The 22,106-nt window shown below is 42.4% G+C and overlaps 2 protein-coding genes across 4 annotated transcripts; one reads left to right on the forward strand and one right to left on the reverse strand.

The window, feature by feature from the left end:
- Positions 1-631: 631 nt before the first annotated feature.
- Positions 632-10,436, forward strand: IFT25 (intraflagellar transport 25). 2 transcript variants are annotated; one of them, XM_056845203.1, is made up of 5 exons: positions 632-792; positions 1,771-1,877; positions 4,304-4,372; positions 6,512-6,555; positions 10,279-10,436. In XM_056845203.1, the coding sequence occupies exons 1-5, from the start codon at positions 677-679 to the stop codon at positions 10,384-10,386; spliced, it is 444 nt and encodes a 147-aa protein (XP_056701181.1). In that variant the 5' UTR covers positions 632-676; the 3' UTR covers positions 10,387-10,436. The 2 variants fall into 2 exon arrangements, with proteins under 2 accessions (XP_056701181.1, XP_056701182.1); XM_056845204.1 differs by lacking the exon at positions 4,304-4,372.
- Positions 10,437-13,635: 3,199 nt separating this feature from the next.
- On the reverse strand, positions 13,636-20,937 carry DIO1 (iodothyronine deiodinase 1). 2 transcript variants are annotated; one of them, XM_056845135.1, is made up of 4 exons: positions 20,582-20,937; positions 16,191-16,334; positions 15,758-15,957; positions 13,636-13,737 (listed from the first exon to the last, which is right to left on the reverse strand). In XM_056845135.1, exons 1-4 carry the CDS (start codon positions 20,910-20,912, stop codon positions 13,672-13,674), a joined length of 741 nt encoding a protein of 246 aa, XP_056701113.1. In that variant the 5' UTR covers positions 20,913-20,937; the 3' UTR covers positions 13,636-13,671. The 2 variants fall into 2 exon arrangements, with proteins under 2 accessions (XP_056701113.1, XP_056701112.1); XM_056845134.1 differs by lacking the exon at positions 16,191-16,334 and having other exon boundaries at positions 20,582-20,920.
- Positions 20,938-22,106: the final 1,169 nt, after the last annotated feature.

Below are 22,106 nucleotides of genomic sequence, written 5' to 3' on the forward strand. Positions count from 1 at the left end.
CAACGGCTGCACGGTTGAGTGCAAATCGACAGTGCTGAGCCTTTCCGAGCGGGAAGGACGGGAAATAAGAACAAGAACTGCGTATAAAGCAGACACCCCATGTATAGCAGCATATCATTTAAAACAACACAGCAAGCGTATACACGTCGGTGTGTGTGTTTCCGGCACTTTGGCGCTTTTTAGTTGTAGTGAATATTTCATTCTAAATTGCGCTGTTCAGCGGTTGAATGTCTGCTTGTCATGTAGAGGTTACGCGCACCGGAGTCCTGCCCGAGAAGACCGGGATAGGGAAGCGTGACGTCATAACGAGCGTTCATTACAAAATCCATTTGAAATGATTATTATGTGTCCGTTCGAATTGCGATCGGCCGCCACGGTATACATTTATTCATAATCGTCCCTGAAACACAATTGCTGGCGTAGACCACAAATGTCTTTTAAATGAGTTTTATTACCACTCTCCAATTTCATTTAAAACTGGAAATCTGATGTGCACATCAATATATTCTAGGTTTGGAGTGTGTGTGTGTGGGGGGGGGGGGGGCTGTAACTCAGGAAATAGCTGTCGCCAAACTAATTTTTCCGTAATCACGCCCCTGCTTGGTTTTCCCTCTAGAGGCGGAACTGGCTGCTAAGCAACGAGGCAACATTCACAGTAAATGGTTTGACAATCTTGATGAAGACAGAAGAGAGAATGAAATCAACAAACTTCTGTCTTAGCACTGAAGGAGCAGATGTTATTCTAGCGACATCAAGTGATGAAAAATACCCTCCAGAAAATATCATTGATGGGTAGGTATGGCTCCTGAACTGTTTTGGTGTGTGTAAAGGCTTTGCTTTCGCATGAGCTTCTCATGTTTGGTTTTAACTTGCTATACATAGCATGTCTTTAGTACAGCTATAAATTTCTTGTAAAATTCAACAATAATTAGAATTGTAGCTCTTACCGAGAGAATGAGCTGTAGTTGACGATGTCCCATTTCAAATGTCACCTCTACTATGAACTCAGGAGGGATGGCTTTAACTTCCTTCACCCCATCCCTGCATCTACAACAGTGGGATGCTGACTTACATTACAGGATTGTTGTAATTATCTTGTTCTAAAAAATTTTTAAATGCTTTGAAAACTGAAATCTAAGTATTAGTACTAATTTTAAGAATTGATGTAAGACTTTGGAAATAAGGCTTATTGAAGAATAATTTTAGTTTAACAGCAGTCATGCTGCTCCTTCAGGTGTTTCAAGAGCTCATGTACATTGTCTCAGTAATGCTTGCAACAGCCCTATGATAGGCTGCTATTATTTTATCATCCTCATATTAGAGATGAGATGAGGGTCACTAAGGCTGAAATAATAGTGGCTTGTCTAAACCTTCAATGAATGTGTTGCTTGTGCAAAAATATTACTCATATAGTAGACAACAGAATCATTTCTAATTTGAATTCTTTCAAATATATTACCAGGTAGATCTAAACCTCCCCCCTCTTTTTGCATGGATGAATTTGAGTTGTGAAATGTTCATGTTACAAATGTGTGTGCGTGTGTGTGTATTAGAGGGGCAGTGGCTCAGTGGTAGAGCATCTGCTTGGCATGCAGAAGATCCCAGCTTCAATCCCTGGCATCTCCAGTTAAAGGGACTAGACCCCTGCCTGAGACCCTGGAGAGCTGCTGCCGGTCTGAATAGACAATACTGGCTTTGATGGACCAGGGGTCTGATTCAGTATAAGGCAGCTTCATGTGTGTTCATGTGTCTTTTTATCTCTCTTAATAGACGAACTGAAACATTTTGGACAACAACTGGGCTGTTTCCGCAGGAATTTATTATTTGTTTTCATAAATGTGTAATTATAAGCAAACTCACAATCCAGTGTTATTTAGGTAAGATATGTTATGTAGTCAAATTTTATTTTTTATAGCCATGAACCATGTATTCTGAGTGATATTAGTGATCTTCAACCTATGAATTGGGACTCTCCAGTGGGTAAAGGCAAAGCACAGCAACTGGTGAAAGGGAAAAGTTTTTAATAATTAAATTGTCCTCGGGGGATCTGATGAAATAACATGTTAATGAAATAAAATGTTGAAATAAAATGTTAACATGTATATCCATATAAATTTAAAACGCTTCTATAAAATATCTAAAACAATAATATAAATATAAACCAGTTACATTATCAAAATACATGTTACTTATGTATTAAAAACTGTTTGGTTTTATCTAAGACTACTCTCAGAGCAAGAGCAAAGTATGTTGTCAAAATACAGTTTTTTGGGAAAAACATTAAACTAATACAAATAACACTGCATTCTATATAAATTTGTCAGAAAACTTCCTTTAGAATTCACAAGAAATATTACTGACCCTCTCCAGTGGGTAACAGAGCTCATTCGATTGGATGTCTGTGCCCCTATTAAACCAGCATTTTTTCTGTTGCCTTTTAGAAGGACCTGTTGCAAGTGAGCTTGTGCTAAGAACAAGCTATACCTCCTGTCTCTCAGGCAGCCCATTCCTAACCTGTGTCTGCGGCGCCTCCAAACCTGTTTCCCAGCCGCTATTTATTTTTTAAATGGGGCATTTTGCCCCATAGAGAACAGCGAGGCTGCGCCTGTGAAAAAGCAGGCACAGCAACGCTGTTCTCCCCACCAGCATGCTGGGCTTAAAGGGGACAGGAAGCTGCCCACTGGCAGCTCCGCCTCCTGGCATGCCCTGCAAATGCCCCCTGGGGCACCGGTGCAGGCCTTTGCACTGGTGGGACTCCAACGGAAAGCCCAGCAGGGTTCCCTGGGCAGCGCTGCCATGGGAGCACAGGGAGACCAGCGCCCAGGCCTCCCCACCAGCGGAGGGAGCATCCTTGATGGCGTAAGTAATGCTGGTGCAGGGGGCCCAAACGCCAGTGCAGCCCCTTCCTGGCCTCCAAAGGACTTTTGTCCTTGGAGATCAGGAATGGGCTGTTAGTATGCCCATGGAAAAGAGAAGTTGAGGGCACTCAGTGGTGTTCCTCCATAGCTCTGTACTTGTTCCTCATTGTGGTAAATTTCCTGGTAGCTTATGTTACCTATCCTTGGCTCTCCTGGTCTTCTACCCAGAGTCTATATAATTCTCTCACACGTTGTTCCTGGGGTGGGGAGAAACCCAGGAACACCATTTCAGGGGCCATTTTGGGATACAATGGGAGGGGAGGCCAGAAAATCCCACTCTGCTTGCAAAAATCCATCAGCTCACAGTGTTCAGTTCTCCAGTGTATCTAAGCCAGTGTGTCCCATGCTTTGTGTGTTCAGGAACTTGAAAGGTTGACAATCACTGTTTTATATGGATAAAAATAGCTGCATGTTCTGTAATAATATATATTTTAATCTTAAAAGATGACAAACTTTTATAATGAGAATAAGTCTTATTTTGTATATATACTTGGAAAAGTACGGTAGGCTTTATTTCCAGATTTCAGCTAGCAGTTGATTTAGATCTGACTGCTAACACTTGCCATCTTTTTAAACTGTTGTATACACTCATGAAAGATTGATTTTATCATCATATCATTTTGTTTATTTAAATTTGATGGTGTGAAGTTTATTTCTTGTACACTGTGGTAAATTTCCATCTGTGAAAAAATCTATCGCAATTTTAAAAAGAACGTTGAACCTGGAGGTAGCAGATAGCAACTCTTGAAATAGAATTTTGCCTTAGACAGCAGCAACCCTGTATCTTCAGGTGTCTTGATAACTTCAAGCTCCTCATAGTTGAACTGAGCTCACCATATCATTGGGCCTGGTACCCAAAATGGTCCCACAGGTTCTAGGTGACTAGAATTCTTTAGAGTCAGCCCAATCAAGTATGGAATAATATTTGTTTAGAAATAGGCTGTTGTGCAAGAGTCTTCTGTACTGCAAACGAAGAGATACTTGAGATTAAGGAAGAGAGGATCCCTGCATCCAGTTTATGGCATTATTCATGTAATAAGCTGCATTCACAGAGCCCTTACCTGAGTTCAGACACTTCTGACTCCAAAGTTACCAATTCCATCAGAGTTAGTACCACTATTTATATGCTAATGGGTGTGTGGGGGGTGTTTGTGGGATCCACTGGCCAAAAAGGTTAGATGTTTCCAAAACCGGGGTCCTCCTTTTAAAGCTCTGAATTCTGATACTTATTTTACCTTCCATGAATTATGGCAGTTAATTAACTCTTACAAGTGAATAGAGGTTATTCTTTTGTTGCAGATTTTTAAAAAAGATTCATATGGAGTCAGGGAAATTTGAAATGAGATTGATACAGGATTTTTTAAAAAAATATTGTTAATGTTTAGTGCGGACATTACGGATTGAAAAAAGCATGTCTAAAGATCCAGTAGATTTTGAACACTGCATTGAAAAAGGTAAGCGTACTCGGTGTAAGCAGCTGTGGTTGGATGATCACAATCTGATGTACAAATCAATCCTAGGTACATTTATTTGGCAGTTTCACGACAGTGTATATGCAAGGGTATAAAGGATTGGAACCCTGACCTGGATATCCCCAGGGTAGCCTGATCTCATCAGATCTCAGAAGCTAAGCAGGGTCGGCCCTGGCTAGTATCTGGATGAGAGACCTCCAAGGAATACCAGGGTCGTGACGTGAAGGGAGGCAATGGCAAACCACCTCTAAATATCTCTTGCCTTGAAAACCCTTCGAGGTCGCCATAAGTCAGCTGTGACTTGACAGCAATTTTTTTTTAAAAAAGCTTTGGATGATAAAACTAGTATTAGAATCGAAGTGGGATTCATTCCTTTGAAGTTCCATGATCTAAAGGCTGATTCCCAAAATTGTTCACATCTGAGTCAGTCCTTGTTACAGTTGGCTGCTCAGAGAAGCAGCAGTCTCATTGCAAATCACTTCTTCATTTTGTCATTCACTGCACAATTAAGAACTCCTTTGTACTGCCCTACCTCAAAGAGCTGTTGTAATTTAAATACTATTGAGATGATGTATGTTATGTGCTTTAGATGTTGTTCTTGATTATTATTATTTAGGTGATTTCCAGCTAGTGATTTCTGTGTTCACTGGCTATATGACAATGGAAAAGCATCCAGAACTTCTGTCTGTGTGTGCAAGTGGGCTGATAGTCTATATGTTCTATAATAGTGAGAATTATAGAAATATTTTTATCTCCATAATCACTTAAATCAATGTTATATCTTTATTGAGCTGGAAAGCAGATAAAAATGTCTTTTAGTTAAGCTGGTGAATTTTGGGTGAATAATGAAAGCAGAATATAAAGCCATGCAGTCCACGTTCCAAAGCAGCCATTTTCTCCAGGAGAATAAGTATTTTAAATAAATAAATAAGCTATTTATGTAGTCTGGAGAGCAGTTGTAATTCCAGGAGATCTCCAGTTCCCACCTGGAGGTTGGCAACCCTCATCTACCCTCCAGTCTGCAGATATCAACCTGAGGCATCAAATTTCCTGTAAGGAGACAGAAAATCTGCTGTCTTCTGACTTATCTGGCCAACTGGCTATGGGGCAAGAATTATTTATGATTTTCATTTGCAGTCAACCTTTCTGACTGGGACCCAAGTCAGATCATAAGAATGGTAGCCAAAGGAGCTGTATTTACGAGCCTGTTTTTTTAATGCTTGCTCCACTTAGTCTTTGGCTTCTCACAGATTAATATCATGGTCCCTGCTATTAATCCCATAACGGAGCTGGTTGTGGTTTACCCAGCACCTTGGCAGTGCTGGCTGTTCCTGTGTTGGGTCAGATCTGCCCAGGATCACTGTCCTGATGGCAATTCCAAGAAATTAAGAGAAGGAGCTAGGGTTCCCAACATTGCCTAGGCAAATCCTGGGATATTTGGGGGGTGTGCTTGTGGAGGTGGAGTTTGGGGAGGATGTGATGTCACTTCCAGGCAATGTTCTGGGAATTTCCTCTGATTTCTATGGTAAAGACAGACTTGGGGAAATTCTTTGAGTATCACAATGGAGGCCAGTATTTCTTGAGGGCAGGAGACTGGGACTGAGGGCAGGAAATTTCCCACTGGGACTCTGCTGTTGGAAAATCTAGAAGGGACAGATCTGCTTGGGAGTTGGTGCAGCTCAATCATTTGAATGTCTACTCGAAAAGAAGTCCCCCTGTATTCAATAGTGCATACTCCTAACCAAGTGAGCATAAGAATCCAGCCTTAAAAGGGCATTTGAAGCTATGGAGAGAAAGGAGGAAGCACCAAATGCAAGTAGAATCTGCTTCCTTTGAGCTAAATAGCAAAGGAAATCTTGCGGGTGAGGAGGAGAGATGTCCCTCCCCTGCTGTTCTTCACGGGCCTCAGCTTGTTTTCATTTAACTTTAAATTTAATTTAACAGTTAAATCTCAGTCCCCAGTGAAGATTCTAAAACATCTCTGAGTCATTTTATTGAAGTCAGAGTTTAATTCTTTACTAAAGTAAAGTAAAGCCTTACAGTGAAGTCAATGTTGTTTTTTTAATTTGGTGGAATCTTTTAACATATTGCATATTAATTTGTGCACTTTTAAATGTTTAGACCTGGACTATAAAGAAGGGGAGCTTCAAACAGAAGAATTTTCTGTGAGTGCATATAATTATTTTATTATTAATATAACATGTAAAAGGAACAGATAACTTTGAAAAACACCTTAAATTAGTCCAGTTAAGTGTCTGAAAGAGGTTTGGAAAGATCCGAAATAAAACTTGAAAGAGAGAGCTTCATATACATACACATCTAGTATTTTATAATCGATGTTTCATATGGGCCTGAAATTGTTAAATTACTCTGGTGAATGTCAATTACTGCTAGGGGATTATCCCCACTAGCTGATCTTTTATACATTTTGTACATAATTTTGTACATTCATTCATGATTGTTGATAGTGATAACATTTTGGACATATATTTGCAAAATATGTGTTTGTATGTCAATATAAAAGTCTATTTTTGGCATACTCAACTTACTCTTGGTTTTTTTGGCAGTCGATTCACAAGCATTGGAATCAGTTTGGGGCATAGTTCTTCTGCCTTCTGCATTTTCACAGTTGTGGAGTTAGGGTTGCCAGGTCCCCCCTCTCCACCAGTGGGAGGTTTTGGAGGCGGGGCTGGGGTGGTGATCCCGCACGTGGCCGTATGCGACCTGATTACATCACTTCCGGGTATACCCTGGAAGTGCTGCATCCCAATGGATGCGTTAGCACTCAAACCCCCCAAACGCTAGCATTTTGGGGGTTTTAGTGCTAAAGCATTCTTTCATGATACGGCGATTCCAGGGGTAAACCCAGAAGTGAGGTAATCATGTTGTGCATGGCTGCGCATATGTGCAGTCGCCATTCCAAGGACCCTGGTGGATTGGCGGGCAATTGCCCATCAATCCCAGCAACCTGGCAACCCTATGTGGAAAGTTTGTTTTCTTCCGCCCATGCCTTAAATAATCAGGATTTTCAAGGGAGGGTTCTGTCATCATCAGTGGCATCCAACACGCAATCCCCTTTTTATTTTTTGTGCGTGCTTATAGGGATATATCGATATAATGGCAGAATTTTTAAAAGACTGAAAATAAACGCATGGTTAGATATGAACAGAAAGAGTGGGGGGCTCCTCTGACAGATATAAGGCTCCTGGGGGTGGGGGGAACGGTAGCATTTCTGGAGCAGGGGACTGCAGCTGGCGATTGGAGAGAGTCATGCAAGTCCCCCCATGCCTGCCTGTCTTTGCAGGGGGAAGCCTAGAACGGGAGCAGCTCTACCACCTATCTGTGTATGAACAATATGTAAAGTGCTATGCCCCTTTCCAACCTTGCCACTTTTTTCTGGTGCTGGAAGTGGCTATCCCCCGCACCAGAGCTTTTGCATTAAAAAAACACACACACTAACATATCATTATACTGATATACTGATGTAAGAATAGATCAGAATCCACCACTCCAGAGAAAACCACAGAAACATTATGCATGAGGAAAAAGGTGACTCAAAATCAGCCTCTAGAAAGAAAGAAAAAGGTTAAACGTGGTCTCAAAAGAACTGGAAAAGCCTGGGAGAAAAAAAAGCCTGGAGTGAAAACTAAAGGCACAAAAATGCATGTGGCAATAGGGGGTAAACTGAAGCTGCATGGTGCCAGAACTAACAGAAAAAAACCCACGTGGAAAAGTCCTGTATTTAGCTAGAGAGTTTCTGAACATTTATCTCAAGTCGAATCTGATGTCTGTCTCCATGGTTTTCTTAATTCCAAGGCTCTGTGCTTACATACAGCATAATGAGGAGATAATGAGATATCAGTACAATTTCAGTCTAAAGATGAGAGATTGCATTTTTCAACAGTTCCTCTAGATCAGTGATGGCGAACCTTTTAGAGACCGAGTGCCCAAACTGCAACCAAAAACCCACTTATTTATCGCCGAGTGCCAATGCGGCAATTTAACCTGAATACCACCCCCAGAGGGGGCCCAGAGGGAGAGGCTAGGGTTGCCAAGTTCCTCTTCGCCATGAGTGGGAGGTTTTTGGGGTGGCGCCTGAGGAGGGCGGGGTTTGGGGAAGGACTTCAGTGCCATAGAGTCCAATTGCCAAAGTGGCAATTTTTTCCAGGGGAACTGATCTCTTTTGGTTGGAGATCACCTGTAATAGCAGATCTCCAGCTAGTACCTGGAGATTGGCAACTAGTTCCTTAGTGTTTTCTCTCTACATTTCAAGACAAATGGAAAGGTGTTTGGAGGATAGCTTGTGGGCACTTCAAAGGTGGAATAGGACTGCACGCCCCTCCGCCCGCACAGACCCAGAGGGTGCCGGAGAAGCCACTGGAGGGAAAGAAGGAAGGAAGGAAGGAAAGAAGGGAAGGGAGGGGGAAAGGGAAGGAAGGGAGGGAGAGAAAGAAAGAAAAAGAGAGAGAAAGGGAGAAAGAAATGGAGCAAGGGAGAGAAAGAAAAGGACAGAGGGAGACAGAAAAAGAAAGAGGCCATTTATGCATGGGAGGTTTTGCCTTGGATTTGCCACTCGGTGGGGCGCGGCAGCACGCTTGTGAGAGGCGAGCAGGGTGGGGCAGAGGGCGCCTCCTTCGCACCCACCGACCAGCCATGCCCCTTCGCCGGCACAGGCTCAGAGGGCGCCGGAGAAGCCGCCGGCCATGCCGAGTGTGAGCGCTCAGCTTCTGTTCCCCGCTCTCCCACCCGCCTGGCTGGCCGCGCACGCTCCAGCGGTGGCAATGGCGGCAGCTTCTGTGGGAGAGTCCGGGGGCCACCGCCAGTCATGTCGGAGGTTCCCCACCCCTGGGCTACAGCCTCCCCCATCCAGGGTGGGGCAGAGCCGGAAAGACCAGTGGCTTGGAGGAACCGTGCGTGCCGGCAGAAAGGGCTACGCGTGCCGGAAGTGGCACCCGTGCCATAGGTTCGCCAACACGGCTCTAGATTAATAATCCCTTCTAAATGGAAAACATGCAAAAGGCTAGGATAGAACTTTTGTGCTAATTTTTAATTTGCAGGGAGCTTCTACATAGGGGAGCATTAAGCTTGCGATCTCCCTTCTGAAGTTCTACAGCCTGTTTTACCACCTCAGTTGCTGCACGTGTAGAGCAGGCCTCAGATACTAAGCAAAAGAATGACTTGGAAGAGGTCACATTCCAGTCCGATTTTTAAAAAGTGACTCTAAATCATATTTAACGTGTGCATCACACGTGTTACGTGTGATCTCAAACGTCACCAGCATCTCTACCCACAGCTTAACTGTTTTGTAATCATGTCATCATGTTTTGTAATGTTGCACTCCCGTTTGTATATTCCATCCTTGGCTTTTATGTGCTGGCAGAGAAAGGTTTAAAATCCAGCTGTTGGTCTCATATATTGGTTTCTATCTGGTTGTTATTCTCTGCTGGCAGAAGGGTATTTCCACTAGAAGAGAGGACAGGTGTTTTCACCAATAACCCTCTCCCACTGCGGATGACCCACCCACACTGCATAGATACACACACACACCATTCCCAGTGTTGTCCCTGGGAGCCTCTTGAATCCCAGGGTCAGTGTATTATGCAGTGTGGGAAACTGGTAAGTTTAGTTCTGCAGGCTCTACTCCACTCATGGTTGGTTGGGAACAACTCAGGTTTTTTATTTAGTTGATTTTTCACCTGTTTCCCATGCTGAATGTCTAAAATAAACTGAACATAGGCTTACCAAAAACTCCCTTTTGTTTCTGTGCAAGTGTTAAGCACATGCTATGGTGTCTTCCATTAAAATAATTGGGGTTTTTAAATGCCTAGTTGGGGTTAGATTAACTTCATTTTTTTATTGCTAATAATATTTTTTCCTTTTTTTTACAGTTTCCTGAATTCCAGGCTACACACTTGAGATTCATCATTTTATCTGCCTTTGATACTTTTGTGTCAGTTCATAGGGTAACAGCTGAAGGAATAGCACGAGATATTTAAAACCAAGGTTGAAGTGCTGCAATCAGAAGAAGAGTAATAATATGGTACTGATTTTTTCCTTTATGTTAAATAACACTTGCATTCCATTAAAGAATGTTTTGCTAAATGAGTATTTTCTATGATTTTGCTGTAGAATTGTTTCTTCAGTCAGAAAGTTCTGACACAATATATGCTTATACTAGTAAATACAGGTTGCTTTCTGCAAGCATACATATTTTCACAGCTGCCACTGGAACTCCCCAGTCCCATAATACAGGGATTGTTGAAGCATATGAATGTAGAAGTCTACATTCAGGGCTTGTCCCAGTTTTTAGCTTTATTTATTTATTCGTGTTATTCATAGTGTGCCTTTTTCACTTGGACTCAAGGCGGATTACACAGAGTGAGTCAATACAATTGACCGATGGGACATTCAGTAAACAATGCAACAGGAGGATTGTAGAACCAATCAGATGTCTAAAAATAGAACTGAAGCAAAGCATAAGTATTAATATGACACATTAAATGATGTAAAATTCCATAGTAGGATCATAGTTTCAGCAGGCTATGCCCGGTAGACCACAGTTCCTAATAATTTTTTCAAAGTAACTTCGTGGAGTCTTTTGTACAGTGCAGCTCTATTGCCTGTATAGAAAAGCCCTCTTGAATTACTTAGTTTTGCATAGTTTGCAGACAGCAATGAGAGCGAGAGCCTTCCTGACCTCAGGCAAGCCATTCCACAAAGTGGGGGCCACAACCGAGTTGACGTGTGTATGGGCAGTTGTTGATTTTGCCCTTTTTCAGGCTGGCACTTGCAGAAGACCTTGCTCCAATAAGTGAAGCTGGCCTGGTGGAGCATAGGGGATGAGATGGTCTCACAGATATGAAAGTTCAAGGCAATGAAGGGCTTTGTATGTCATAGCTTACATTGAGCCTGGTAACTGTTGGGCAGCTGGTGAAGTGCCTGTAATAGGCGTGTTCCATCTAGCTCCTGATAATATCCGAGCCATAGCATTCTACACCTTCTGGAGTTTCCGAATTGATTTTGAGGAGAGACCAATGCACAGTGCATTGCAGTAGTCTAGTCTCGATGTTACTGTGGCATGAATCCAGGTGGCCAGATCAGCCGTATCAAGGTAAGGGGCCATCTTTTGGGCCAGGCTGAGTGGGAAGAAAGCCTTTTTTGTGACTGCATTAACTTGCTTAACTTGCTTCTATAGTAATAGCATTGGTTCTAATATGACCCCAAGGCTCTTAACCAAGTCAGCAGGGGGTCAGCTGAACTCCATCAAAAGTGGGGAGCACAATATCTTTCAAGATCTCTGCCTTCCCAACCAGCATTACCGCTGTCTTTTCAGGGTTTAGTTTCAATTTGTTCATTCTTAGCATATTTACCACTGCAGCCAGGCAGTTATTCAGGACCTCTACCGCATCACCAAGGGATTTGGGTAAGTAAATATAGAGCTGGATGTCATCCACGTATTGATGACAATCATTCTCAAAGCTACAAATTATTTACCCTAAGGGCTTTACATAGAAATGGAACTCCCACACTGATAATAACTAACCCTTTCCTAACCTTTGGCTATTCAAGTGAGTGAACTGTTGTAATCCAGTATTCTGTCTGCTGAGTTTATTCTGTGCTATTTGAAGTGAGGAATGTAAACATGTCATGTTTTCAGATTTATTTAGAAATCCAGAATGTTGAACTATATGTATGGGAATGACCAACTTATATGTTTTGGAAGTACTTTAATAATTCTGATACCCTTGACAGTGAGCATGTGAAGTGCAAGCATCTTTGTATGCAGACTGATATGTATGTATATCATCAAGAAACATTTGATTAGTTCCACATAGCCAGGGTTTTTGGCACTTTTTCAAAGTGCAGCCTTTCATACCACATGGTTGTCTGGCTTTGAAACGGAGGAGATTTCCCCTGTTCAAAGCAAAAGATATCACACTAGGGTCATGCAAACATTTGGACATGCTTTAGGTGACTGGATCCTGGCTGTCATTTACTCTTCTTATGAAGACTGATCCATCAATAGGTATTATTAACTAGCACATTCAAGAAATTGGCTTCTGAAAGGGAATAATAAGAGGTGAACAAATGCAGCCAAAATTACATTGTTTCTTCCAAGTTCCCTCAAGTTACAAGAAAGGGAAGTTAATTATAGTAACTTGCAAGAAAGAAATGTAACTTGCAAGAAAGAAATGTAAAACTACAACCTAGAATTCTAGTTTATAACTCCTCTGTTCATGTGACAAACCAAAATATCTGAAAATTACAGTTAAAAACAACAAGTTAAAGCCTTTGAACATTGTCTGACACAGTTTAATGAGTATAGATTAGCATCTTGTTTCTATAAATATTTTTCTAAATCCAGTCACAGCTGGCCAGGTTTTGAGCTGTGACTATCATAAACAAATATCAATAAAAACAAAAGCAAGTTGTAATAACAATTCAGTCCAGAAAGCTCTTATAGCATATTTTACTTATTGGAAGCATTAGGCATGATCCCAACCCTGCCCTTTGTGTACAGAAGGCAAGGTGTTGAGGCTGTGCATGTTCGCTTGATCCAGCTCATGGGAAGCATATGGCTGCACACACATGCAAATGTGCGGCTTGCCATACCATTTGAGCATCTTCTACCCGAGCATCCTTTGTCCATGCTTTCAGTGATCTGGGTCCTTCACAAAGGCTTCTCCCATTTAAAGTTGTCACAGTCTGGCAGTTCCAATAGTTTGGCTGTGGTCTGTGTTGGAAGACCTCATTGCCACTTGGCAACCAAGGAGGGGGTATTATTTACATTGTTCAGCTATGTGGAGGCAATTCCACAAGACAAGCTGTTCTTGAGAAGCTGCTTGCTATGCAGTTCTAACAGTACACCCCACTCTACCATGAGCTGTTGACGGATTCCAAATTGTTAGACGTGATTGACAGGTTACTTCATGTGAAAGGCTTGCTGCACGGAGCCACCTCTATAAGTTGTTTTTCAAGTGGCTACTAACCCTTCTTTGCATGTTATTTGTACCATACTGATTTAAGCTATCAGTGACATAATCAAGGGATAACTGCAATTACACATGATTAATTTATTGTGTGTACTTGACCTATGTGGGGGGAATGATAAGTGCAAAATTGACAGTGCCCATTTTCCTCATATGGATGGGATTTACTCTCTTAAAACATACACAATATTTTCTAAATTAATATTAATCCCTTTTATAAAATGAAGCCGCAGATTATGGAGTAATTGTGTTGCTCACTTAGGGGGCCACTAGTAGGTTTGTTTTACACATTTAGAGTAATTGTTCCAAAACTTCACGTACTTCTTGTGGGCTATAATTCCAAGGTCCCACTCCACCCTGTAAAATAACAAAATATATAATGTTTACCAGTGGTTTCAATCTGAAAAATTATTGGAAAATGGGAGGGGGCAGGAAAAGACTGACAAAAGACATATCTAGAGTTTCTGTAAACTTTATTAAAGCCTCGTGTGACAAAGCATAGTGTGTGGCAATTATTTAATGATATCTCAATTAGAAATCAGATTGTTTAGCAGTTATACTAATCAGTCCAGCAGTCCATTCACACAAGGCTCATGGATCTTTTCTACTTTCTTCCCCTTCCCCCATCAGTCTCCTCTGACCTGCTAGAAAGTTTATTCCAGGGGTTAGAAGAAGAATTGGTTTTTATATGCTGACTTTCTCTACCTTTTAAGGAGAATCAAACCGGCTTACTATCTCCTCACCATTCCTCTTCCCACAACAGACACCTTGTGAGGTAGGTGAGGCTGAGAGAGCTCGAAGAGAACTGTGACTAGCCCAAGGTCACCCAGCAGGCTGCATGTGTAGGAGTGGGGAAGCCAACGCGGTTCACCAGATTAGAGTCCACCGTTCATGTGAGGGGGTGAGGATTCAAACCCATTTCTCCAGATCAGAGAACACCGCTCCAAACCACCGCTCTAAACCACTACAGCATGCTGGTTACAGGGCCTGTGTGGTGTAATAGCAAAGTGGACTGGTGGGCTGCAGTCAGGAGGGGGCAGGGGGTGAAATCACTCCTTCCTGCCTCTTCCATCAGCGGAGCTCTGCCGATGGAAGCAGCAGCTCCACTGACAAAAGAGGTGGGAAGGGCAATTTCACCACCTTTCCCCTCTTCACTGCAATCCACCAACCTGCGAGGCTGTTATACCATATTTGTCCTCTGGAGAGAGCCAGTGTAGTATAGTGGTTAAGAGCGGTGGTTTGGAGCGGTGGAGTCTGATCTGGAGAACTGGATTTGTTTCCCCCATTCCTACACATGAAGCCAGCTGGGTGACCTTGGGCGAGTCACAGCTCTCTCAGCCCCACCTACCTCACAGGGTGTCTATTGTGGGGAGGGGAAGGGAAGGCAATTGTAAGCCATTTTGAGTGTCCCTTAAGTGGTAGAGAAAGTCGGCATATAAAAACCAACTCTTCTTCTTCTCTAGCTCTAGGAATCAGCTTTCCTGGGGTTGGAAAGGGTTGATTTTCTGTGGATGGATCAATGGATCTAATCCTGATCTTCCTTCTAGATTTGTGAAAGCTAAAGGACCATGTAAATATGTGTTACGTGCAAATTGTTAACTGTTATTCCCTAATGGGCTTCTTGTTTAGAAAAGCAGATTTTGAAAGCTACAATACTGAGCAGAAAAGCAATGGTGCTTAATGACTTCTCAATTAGTCATTTTTTGGCTCCAAATTTAGTCCCAAGCGGCTGCATTGCAGGATTCCAGATACATGTTTAATCTTCCTAATGCATCTGGAATCCTAGAAGTGGTAAAAGCAAATGGGTTGGTGACCTATAGCTGAAACGTTACAGATGGGGAAAGCATCTCTCTCTTCTCAGTTCAAAACTGCAGCCTCCTGAAGTTGGTTTTCTTATTTTTTTTAAAAAGTCTATTGTAGCATCATCCATTTGCATTAATTTGCTATGAGAAACATACACACACACACAAGTTAATACCAGTCTAGCAATCTGTGAGGAGGATTAGAATTTTCTGGCATCCAGCTGTGTGCCCAGAAGAATTCATATCCCATTCTCTTTAGGAAGGTTTGGGTGCTGAAGCTTCTTCTATCATTTCGTGTTGCAATAGTATTTGCCTGCATTCAGAAAGTATGTTTAGCTAAATACTAAGACACAGTCAAGTGAACCATATAAGTAGATAATGCTATACAGACAGTCTTCATTTTTGAAAATTGATAGGAAATTTCACTATTGATGCCTACAGGGAATTTTTCCATATCCGTATTCTTGCCATTTTTTCTCTATTAATAGAAGAGGCTAAAATTAGCCAAGCTACCCATACCAATTCGTATACAGTGATATGTAAGGATTTTCACCAAATTATTGACATTTTGTTACCTTATAGACAACCTTTCCGCTTTGAAGTACATAAAGTCTTTCCGGCAGAGCTGCATATTTAGAACTACTCAAGTTTTCCATTGTATCTAAAACCACTGGGCATAAGGGGCGCTCTTTCAGCAGGACCTGTGCAGCTTGTATACGATCTTGGAGGGTTTGGTGACTTTTAATAGGAATATTGTTTTTAAAAGCCCATGCATCTGAAATAAACATAATGATTACATTGAGTATATAGCAACAATTCATGGTTACATTTATTAGTATCCTAAAATATTACAGAATGGTATACCTGCTGGGAGTAGCAAGTTCTTAGGAACTGAGACTATAATGTTTACTTATGCTGTCACTGATGAGATCTTAAAGGGGAAAATTTAAATATTTTCTGGAAACTTGTCTGTTACATTCTGCACTTTATACAGCAACCTTATTTTACCTGAGGCATGGGCTTCTTCAATGTAGATCACAAGGAAATCTGCTCCAAATATGAAATCTTCGACAAGCTTCTTGAACTCGCCAAATTTGAACATAAATGAAGGTCAGGTGCAGCTTCCAAATGTCAGGACCAAAGGCCTGTTATCTGCAATGTGTGTAAAGCAGTCCAAGAAGTATAAGAATTATTTTATAGCAAAAGCGGCAGGAAGATGAGTTCTGCTGCATTGGCGAGTAAATACGACACTCAGAACAGAAACACAAAGCTTGAGCGATCCAGTCAGGAAACATGTACTCTGTCTCACACATTAAACCAGAATATTTACTTACACAACAACCCCAGTTTAAAAAGAGGTAACACTGGTAAATGTACAAGAGTTATTTTATGATTTATACAATCCAGTGCCTCAGTGGCGATATGTTGGGTTGGAGACTCCAATATGTGTTGAAATTTAAGATGGTTCTTCACTTTCTATGATACCTTTACAAGATGTGCATTCTAGATTCAAAGGTGTTCTTGTTACCACCAGTAAATATTATGTAAGTGTTCTTTTGAACATTAACCATTCACTTAATCTAATCTCCTTCTTTGAGAAAGTTACTACCTTGCTGGATCAGGGGAATGCAGTAGACATAGTTTAGATTTCGGTAAGGCTTTTGATAAGGTTCCCCATAATATTCTTGATGACCAATTGGGAAGATGTGATTTAGATCCTGTTTCTGTTAGGTGGATCTGTAGTTGGTTGACAGATCGCACCCAAACAGTGCTTGTTAATGGTTCCTCTTCCACCTGGAGAGAAGTGACTAGTGGAGTGCCTCAGGGATCTGTCCTGGGCCCTGTGTTGTTCAACATCTTTATAAATGATTTGGATGAAGGAATAGAGGGGATGTTATTAAATTTGCAGATTATACTAAATTGGGAGGGGTAGCAAATATAGTAGAAGACAGAGCCAGGATATTGGATGATCTTGACAGGCTGGAGAATTGGGCTAAAACCAATAAAATGCATTTCAATAGAGATAAATGTAAAGTTCTGCATTTAGGTAGGAAAAATCAAATGCATAATTATAGGATGGGAGAGACTTGTCTTAGCAGTAGTGTGTGCAAAAAGGATCTTGGGGTCTTAGTAGACCAAACACTGAACATGAGTCAGCAGTGTGATGCGGTAGCTAAAAAGGCAAATGCGATCTTGGGCTGCATCAACAGCAGTATAGTGTCCAGATCATGTGAAGTGCTGGTATCGCTTTACTCTGCTGGTTAGACCTCACCTAGAGTATTGTGTTCAGTTTTTGGCACCACAATTTGAGAAGGATGTAGACAAGCTGGAACGTGTCCAGAGGAGGGCAACAAAGATGGTGAGGGGTCTGGAGACCAAGTCCTATGAGGAAAGGTTGAAAGGTTGAAGGAGCTGGGTATGTTTAGCCTGAAGAGGAGAAGACTGAGCGGGGATATGATAACCATCTTCAAGTACTTGAAGGGCTGTCACATTGAGGATGGTGCTGAGTTGTTTTCTGTTGCCCCAGAAAGTCGGACCAGAACCAACAAGTTGAAATTAAATCGAAAGAGTTTCTGTCTTGAGATTAGGAAGAATTTTCTAACTGTTAGAGCGGTTCCTCAGTGGAACAGACTTCCTCGAGAGGTGGTAAGTGCTCCTTCCCTGGAGGTTTTTAAGCAGAGGCTAGATGGCCATCTGTCAGTAATGCTGATTCTATGACCTTTGGCAGTTCATGGGAGGGAGGGTATCTTGGCCATCTTTTAGGCATGGAGTAGGGGTCACTGGGTATGTGTGGGGGAGGTAGTTGTGAGTTTCCTGCATTGTACAGGGGGTTGGACTAGATGATTCTGTAATAGGAGCATGCCTATTATATTAGGTGCTGTGGAACACAGGCAGGATGGTACTGCTGCAGTCGTCTTGTTTGTGGCTTCCTAGAGGCACCTGGCCCTGACCTGGATGGCCCAGGCTAGCCTGATCTCATCAGATCTCAGAAGCTAAGCAGGGTCAGCCCTGGTTAGTATTTGGATGGGAGACCACCAAGGAATACCAGGGTTGCTGTGCAGAGGAAGGCACTGGCAAACCACCTCTGTTAGTCTCTTGCCATGAAAACCCCAAAAGGGGTCGCCATAAGTCGGCTGCGACTTAACGGCACTTTACACACACACACAGAGGCACCTGGTTGGCCACTGTGTGAACAGCCTGCTGGACTTGACGGGCCTTGTCTGATCCAGCAGGGCGTTTCTTATGTTCTTATGACCCTGGTGGTCCCTTCAAACTCTATGATTCTATTAGGGATAATATGTTCTACTCCCCCTTTATTGTATCTTCAGTCTGCTTTATGTTTATGTTATGGATTTATAGAGCATTTACTGAAGCTCTCCAGTACTTCCAATACTGGAATCCACTAAAACCTAAGTGGGCTGGATTTAAACAGTGGGTTGGATTCAAACAGCTTTTTGCTGGTGAAAAAATAATGAGGCGGTCCTCTTAGACCTCCCAAAAAGACTATGCTGTGGCTCATAGGACCTGCTCGGAAAAAAGGAATGTGAGTCAGTGACTGAAGCAAGGAGGGGAATTGAGTGAGATTGGGTGGGAAAGCTGGCTGGGATCCAACCCCAATGCGTTGTTGTTGTTGTTGTTGTTGTTGTTTTCTTAATGAAATTGCCACTTAAGTTTGTAATTGCCTCTAGGGATTGCCTTAACTGTGTCCTCCAAGCATATTTGGAACCAAAATTTCTGTGACAACCATTTGACTAGACAGGGCCATTGTGTGTGTGTGAACTGAATAGGCCAGGCTAGCCTGATCTCATCAGATTTCAGAAGCTAAGCAGGGCTGGCCCTAGTCAGTATTTAGATAGGAGACCACCAAGGAATACCAGGGTCGCTATCCAGAGGCAGGCAATGGCAAACCGCTTCTGAATGTCTCTTGCCTGGAAAACCCTTCAGGGTCACCAGATGTTGGCTGCAACTTGACGACAATATCTATAGGCACACACACCTATGGCCTCAATATAATGTCTCTGGTCCTGGACCAAACATGCAACATTGGTCTCCAATTCCAGCATACATGTATAATTTCATGAGTCATGAAAGAAGAAGAAAAGTCTTTTTGCTTCTAAATAGTCACAGCATAAACTATATACGTGTAATTGGTTGGCAGCTTGGGTTGCCCCTCCCTGGACCCTGGTAAGGTACACCCATCCCCCTCCTCCATGCTAGAGCCCCATGTTCCTATAGTTGTGTCTGGACCTTGCTTTTGTGTTTATTTTTAGAGGCAGTGTACTATTAAAAAGTGAAGCTTAATGATTTAAAAACATGTTGGAATCTCTTCCAACATGTACAGTACAGATCAAAGTACAGTGTGAACTTATTTCTCTTCGCAATATTTTGGGGCAGCCATGTGCCTTTCTGAACTTCAGGCGGAAGAATTATAGTGTAGTGCAGGGTTTACATTGACTGTTAATTGGGGGGAAAAACCCTCTGAGGTTCAAGCTCTTAAATGTTTGTCCTTAACCTCCCCCAGTGATCTATTTTAAATACATCATAAGTTTATATTTCTATGCACTGGAAAAACTGAAAAGACAAAACCAACCCACTGTTACTTGTAAAAGCCAATTCCCCCACCCCAAAATAATTAACTTACATATTAAGCTAAGCAATTGTGATCCCCCCAATACATTGTAAATAATTCTTGAGATAGTTAAATCTTAGTCTCATTGGTTTGGCTTGCGGGGAGGGGTAGCAATCTTCTGTTTTTGAATATATTGGGATGGATTGTTCAGTTGCATTGGTGGTAGTTCAATTCTCCTGTGTATGGAGCTCTCTGTCAACACAAGAGGGTCTTCTATAAGAGTCTCTTACCTCAATAAAGGCTTCTTGCACCAAAGCAATGTTCTGCCACTGGCAGAATGGAGTGGTAGGATCCAACTCACTATTACTTGGCATGATATCTACACTGGCAAAACATTTCTGGCCAGCCAGTAAACCAGAATCAGAAACTATGATTTGGTGTGGGTTTGCACATTATAGTTTGGACCCTATGCTAAATGAGCACAGAATTCAAGATGCAAAAAAATTTCAACATTTTCTTCCCATTGAAGCCTGCCATGTTCCCCCAAATCCTGTCCCTGAGAGCTGTCCAGGAAATGAAGTGAGGATCTGCAGAGGGAGGGGAGAATTGGTGAAAATTGGTTTTCCCCCTTTCTGCTGGTGGAAGTGCCTTCCATCAGCAGAAAATGTTGTTAGGATTCAAGCCAGTAACTCGCGCTAATTATGGCTTGGCATGTTTGCCTGCATTGGCAAACAGTAGTTGCAGCCATTGCTCCATCTCTGGAATCCCTTGAGCTGTAGAAGCTGTTTGGAGTCCCATCTGAATTGAGACCTAGGCTGATTTCACTTACCTTGCATGAAATCCAAGATGTGACGAACTTCCCCTCCAAGGTCTATCACAGGGGTGTTGGGAGCAGGGCAGCCTTGAAATGCTTCATCTTCCAATCTTTTCCATTTGACTTTCAGTACAAAGAACAGGTATGGGAAGCTAAAGAAAGTCGGCCCCCAGTTCTCATAGGTGAATTTGGGATTCATCCCCATGCTGCTCTTTTCCCCTTGTTTCATTATATAGCTCTTTACAGTAGCTGGGAAGAAGAACATACAAAGTTTGCCTAGAGCGGTGCACAAGCATACTTGCAAGAGAATCCAGGTCTTTTGTACAAACGTGCTGATTTTGAACATCCTGGCAGAATGAGAGGCTGCTGTGTTGTCCACTGCATGGTGGAATACCAGAATGGAGCAAAGGTGAAGGAAGAGGAGAGGCACATGACTACCGTGCATGCTTAGCTACTGAACTGCAGGTGCATGACCTCTGCTATTGCTTCACAACAGGCTGTATGCTGCCAACCACTGAGTCTGAAGTAGCCCCAAAGCCTTCCACGGAATTGTAATCAAGCCAAATGGCTTCCAGTTTGCAGCCTGTCAGAAATCAAGGCAGAAATTGCCTGGCCTAGACCTGAAGAATCTTTGCCGGAGCTGGCTGTACTAGATTATCCCATCCTTTCTGTTTTACATTTTGAACATTATGTATGACTTGGCCTGGCATCAGCAAGCCATGTTTTGAATATTTTTGTTCTTGCTTTTAAAGTCATATTTATGTCTTCACCCTTCAAGGAACAGAGAGGCTCAGATGGGATTTTGCTCACAATAATCCTGTGAGGTAAAGTAGGTCAACAGAGATTTGTTCATGGCTAAGCAGAGTGGAACCCAAGCCTCTGCAATCCAAGCCTGACCATCACTTTACACCATCCACTGGTTTTTGTCTTGCTTTGGAATCAAGGTTTAACTGGTCATTACATTTCTAGGCAGGGGGGAATGGTATTTTGAATTTGCCCATCTGCTTACTATGATCTAATATGACTTCAATATAGTTTTGCCTAAAATGAGATGTGATGGGAGTGAGGGATTTAAAAAACAAAACACCCAAATGTTAATTGTCTGTGAAGGTTGTCTTACATAGACAATACCTGTAAGGATAGGGTTGCCAACCTCCAGGTACTAGCTGGAGCTCTCCCGCTATTACAACTGATTTCCAGCCGATAGAGGTCAGTTCACCTGGAGAAAATGGCCACTTTGGCAATTGGACTCTATGGCATTGAAGGCCCTCCCCTCCCCAAATCCCGTCCTCCTCAGGCTCTGCCCCAAAAACCTTCACTGGTGGCAAAGAGGGACCTGGCAATCCTATGTAAGGGGCAGACAAGATCAGCACAGGTGCTCTCTCTCACTGTATGTGTACATGTATGTGTAAGAGAGAGAGAAACAGCAGTTTTGGAGTTTTTAACCTGGAGAGCAGAGTTTAGTTGGGACTGAGGTGCCGCCTTCTGGGGGCTGCATGGAGAAGAGGTCCTGGCACTAGCGCTTACCTTGATTGGTTCC

Source organism: Euleptes europaea, chromosome 2, assembly GCF_029931775.1.
Source record: "Euleptes europaea isolate rEulEur1 chromosome 2, rEulEur1.hap1, whole genome shotgun sequence".
Classification (NCBI taxonomy): Eukaryota; Metazoa; Chordata; class Lepidosauria; order Squamata; family Sphaerodactylidae; genus Euleptes; species Euleptes europaea.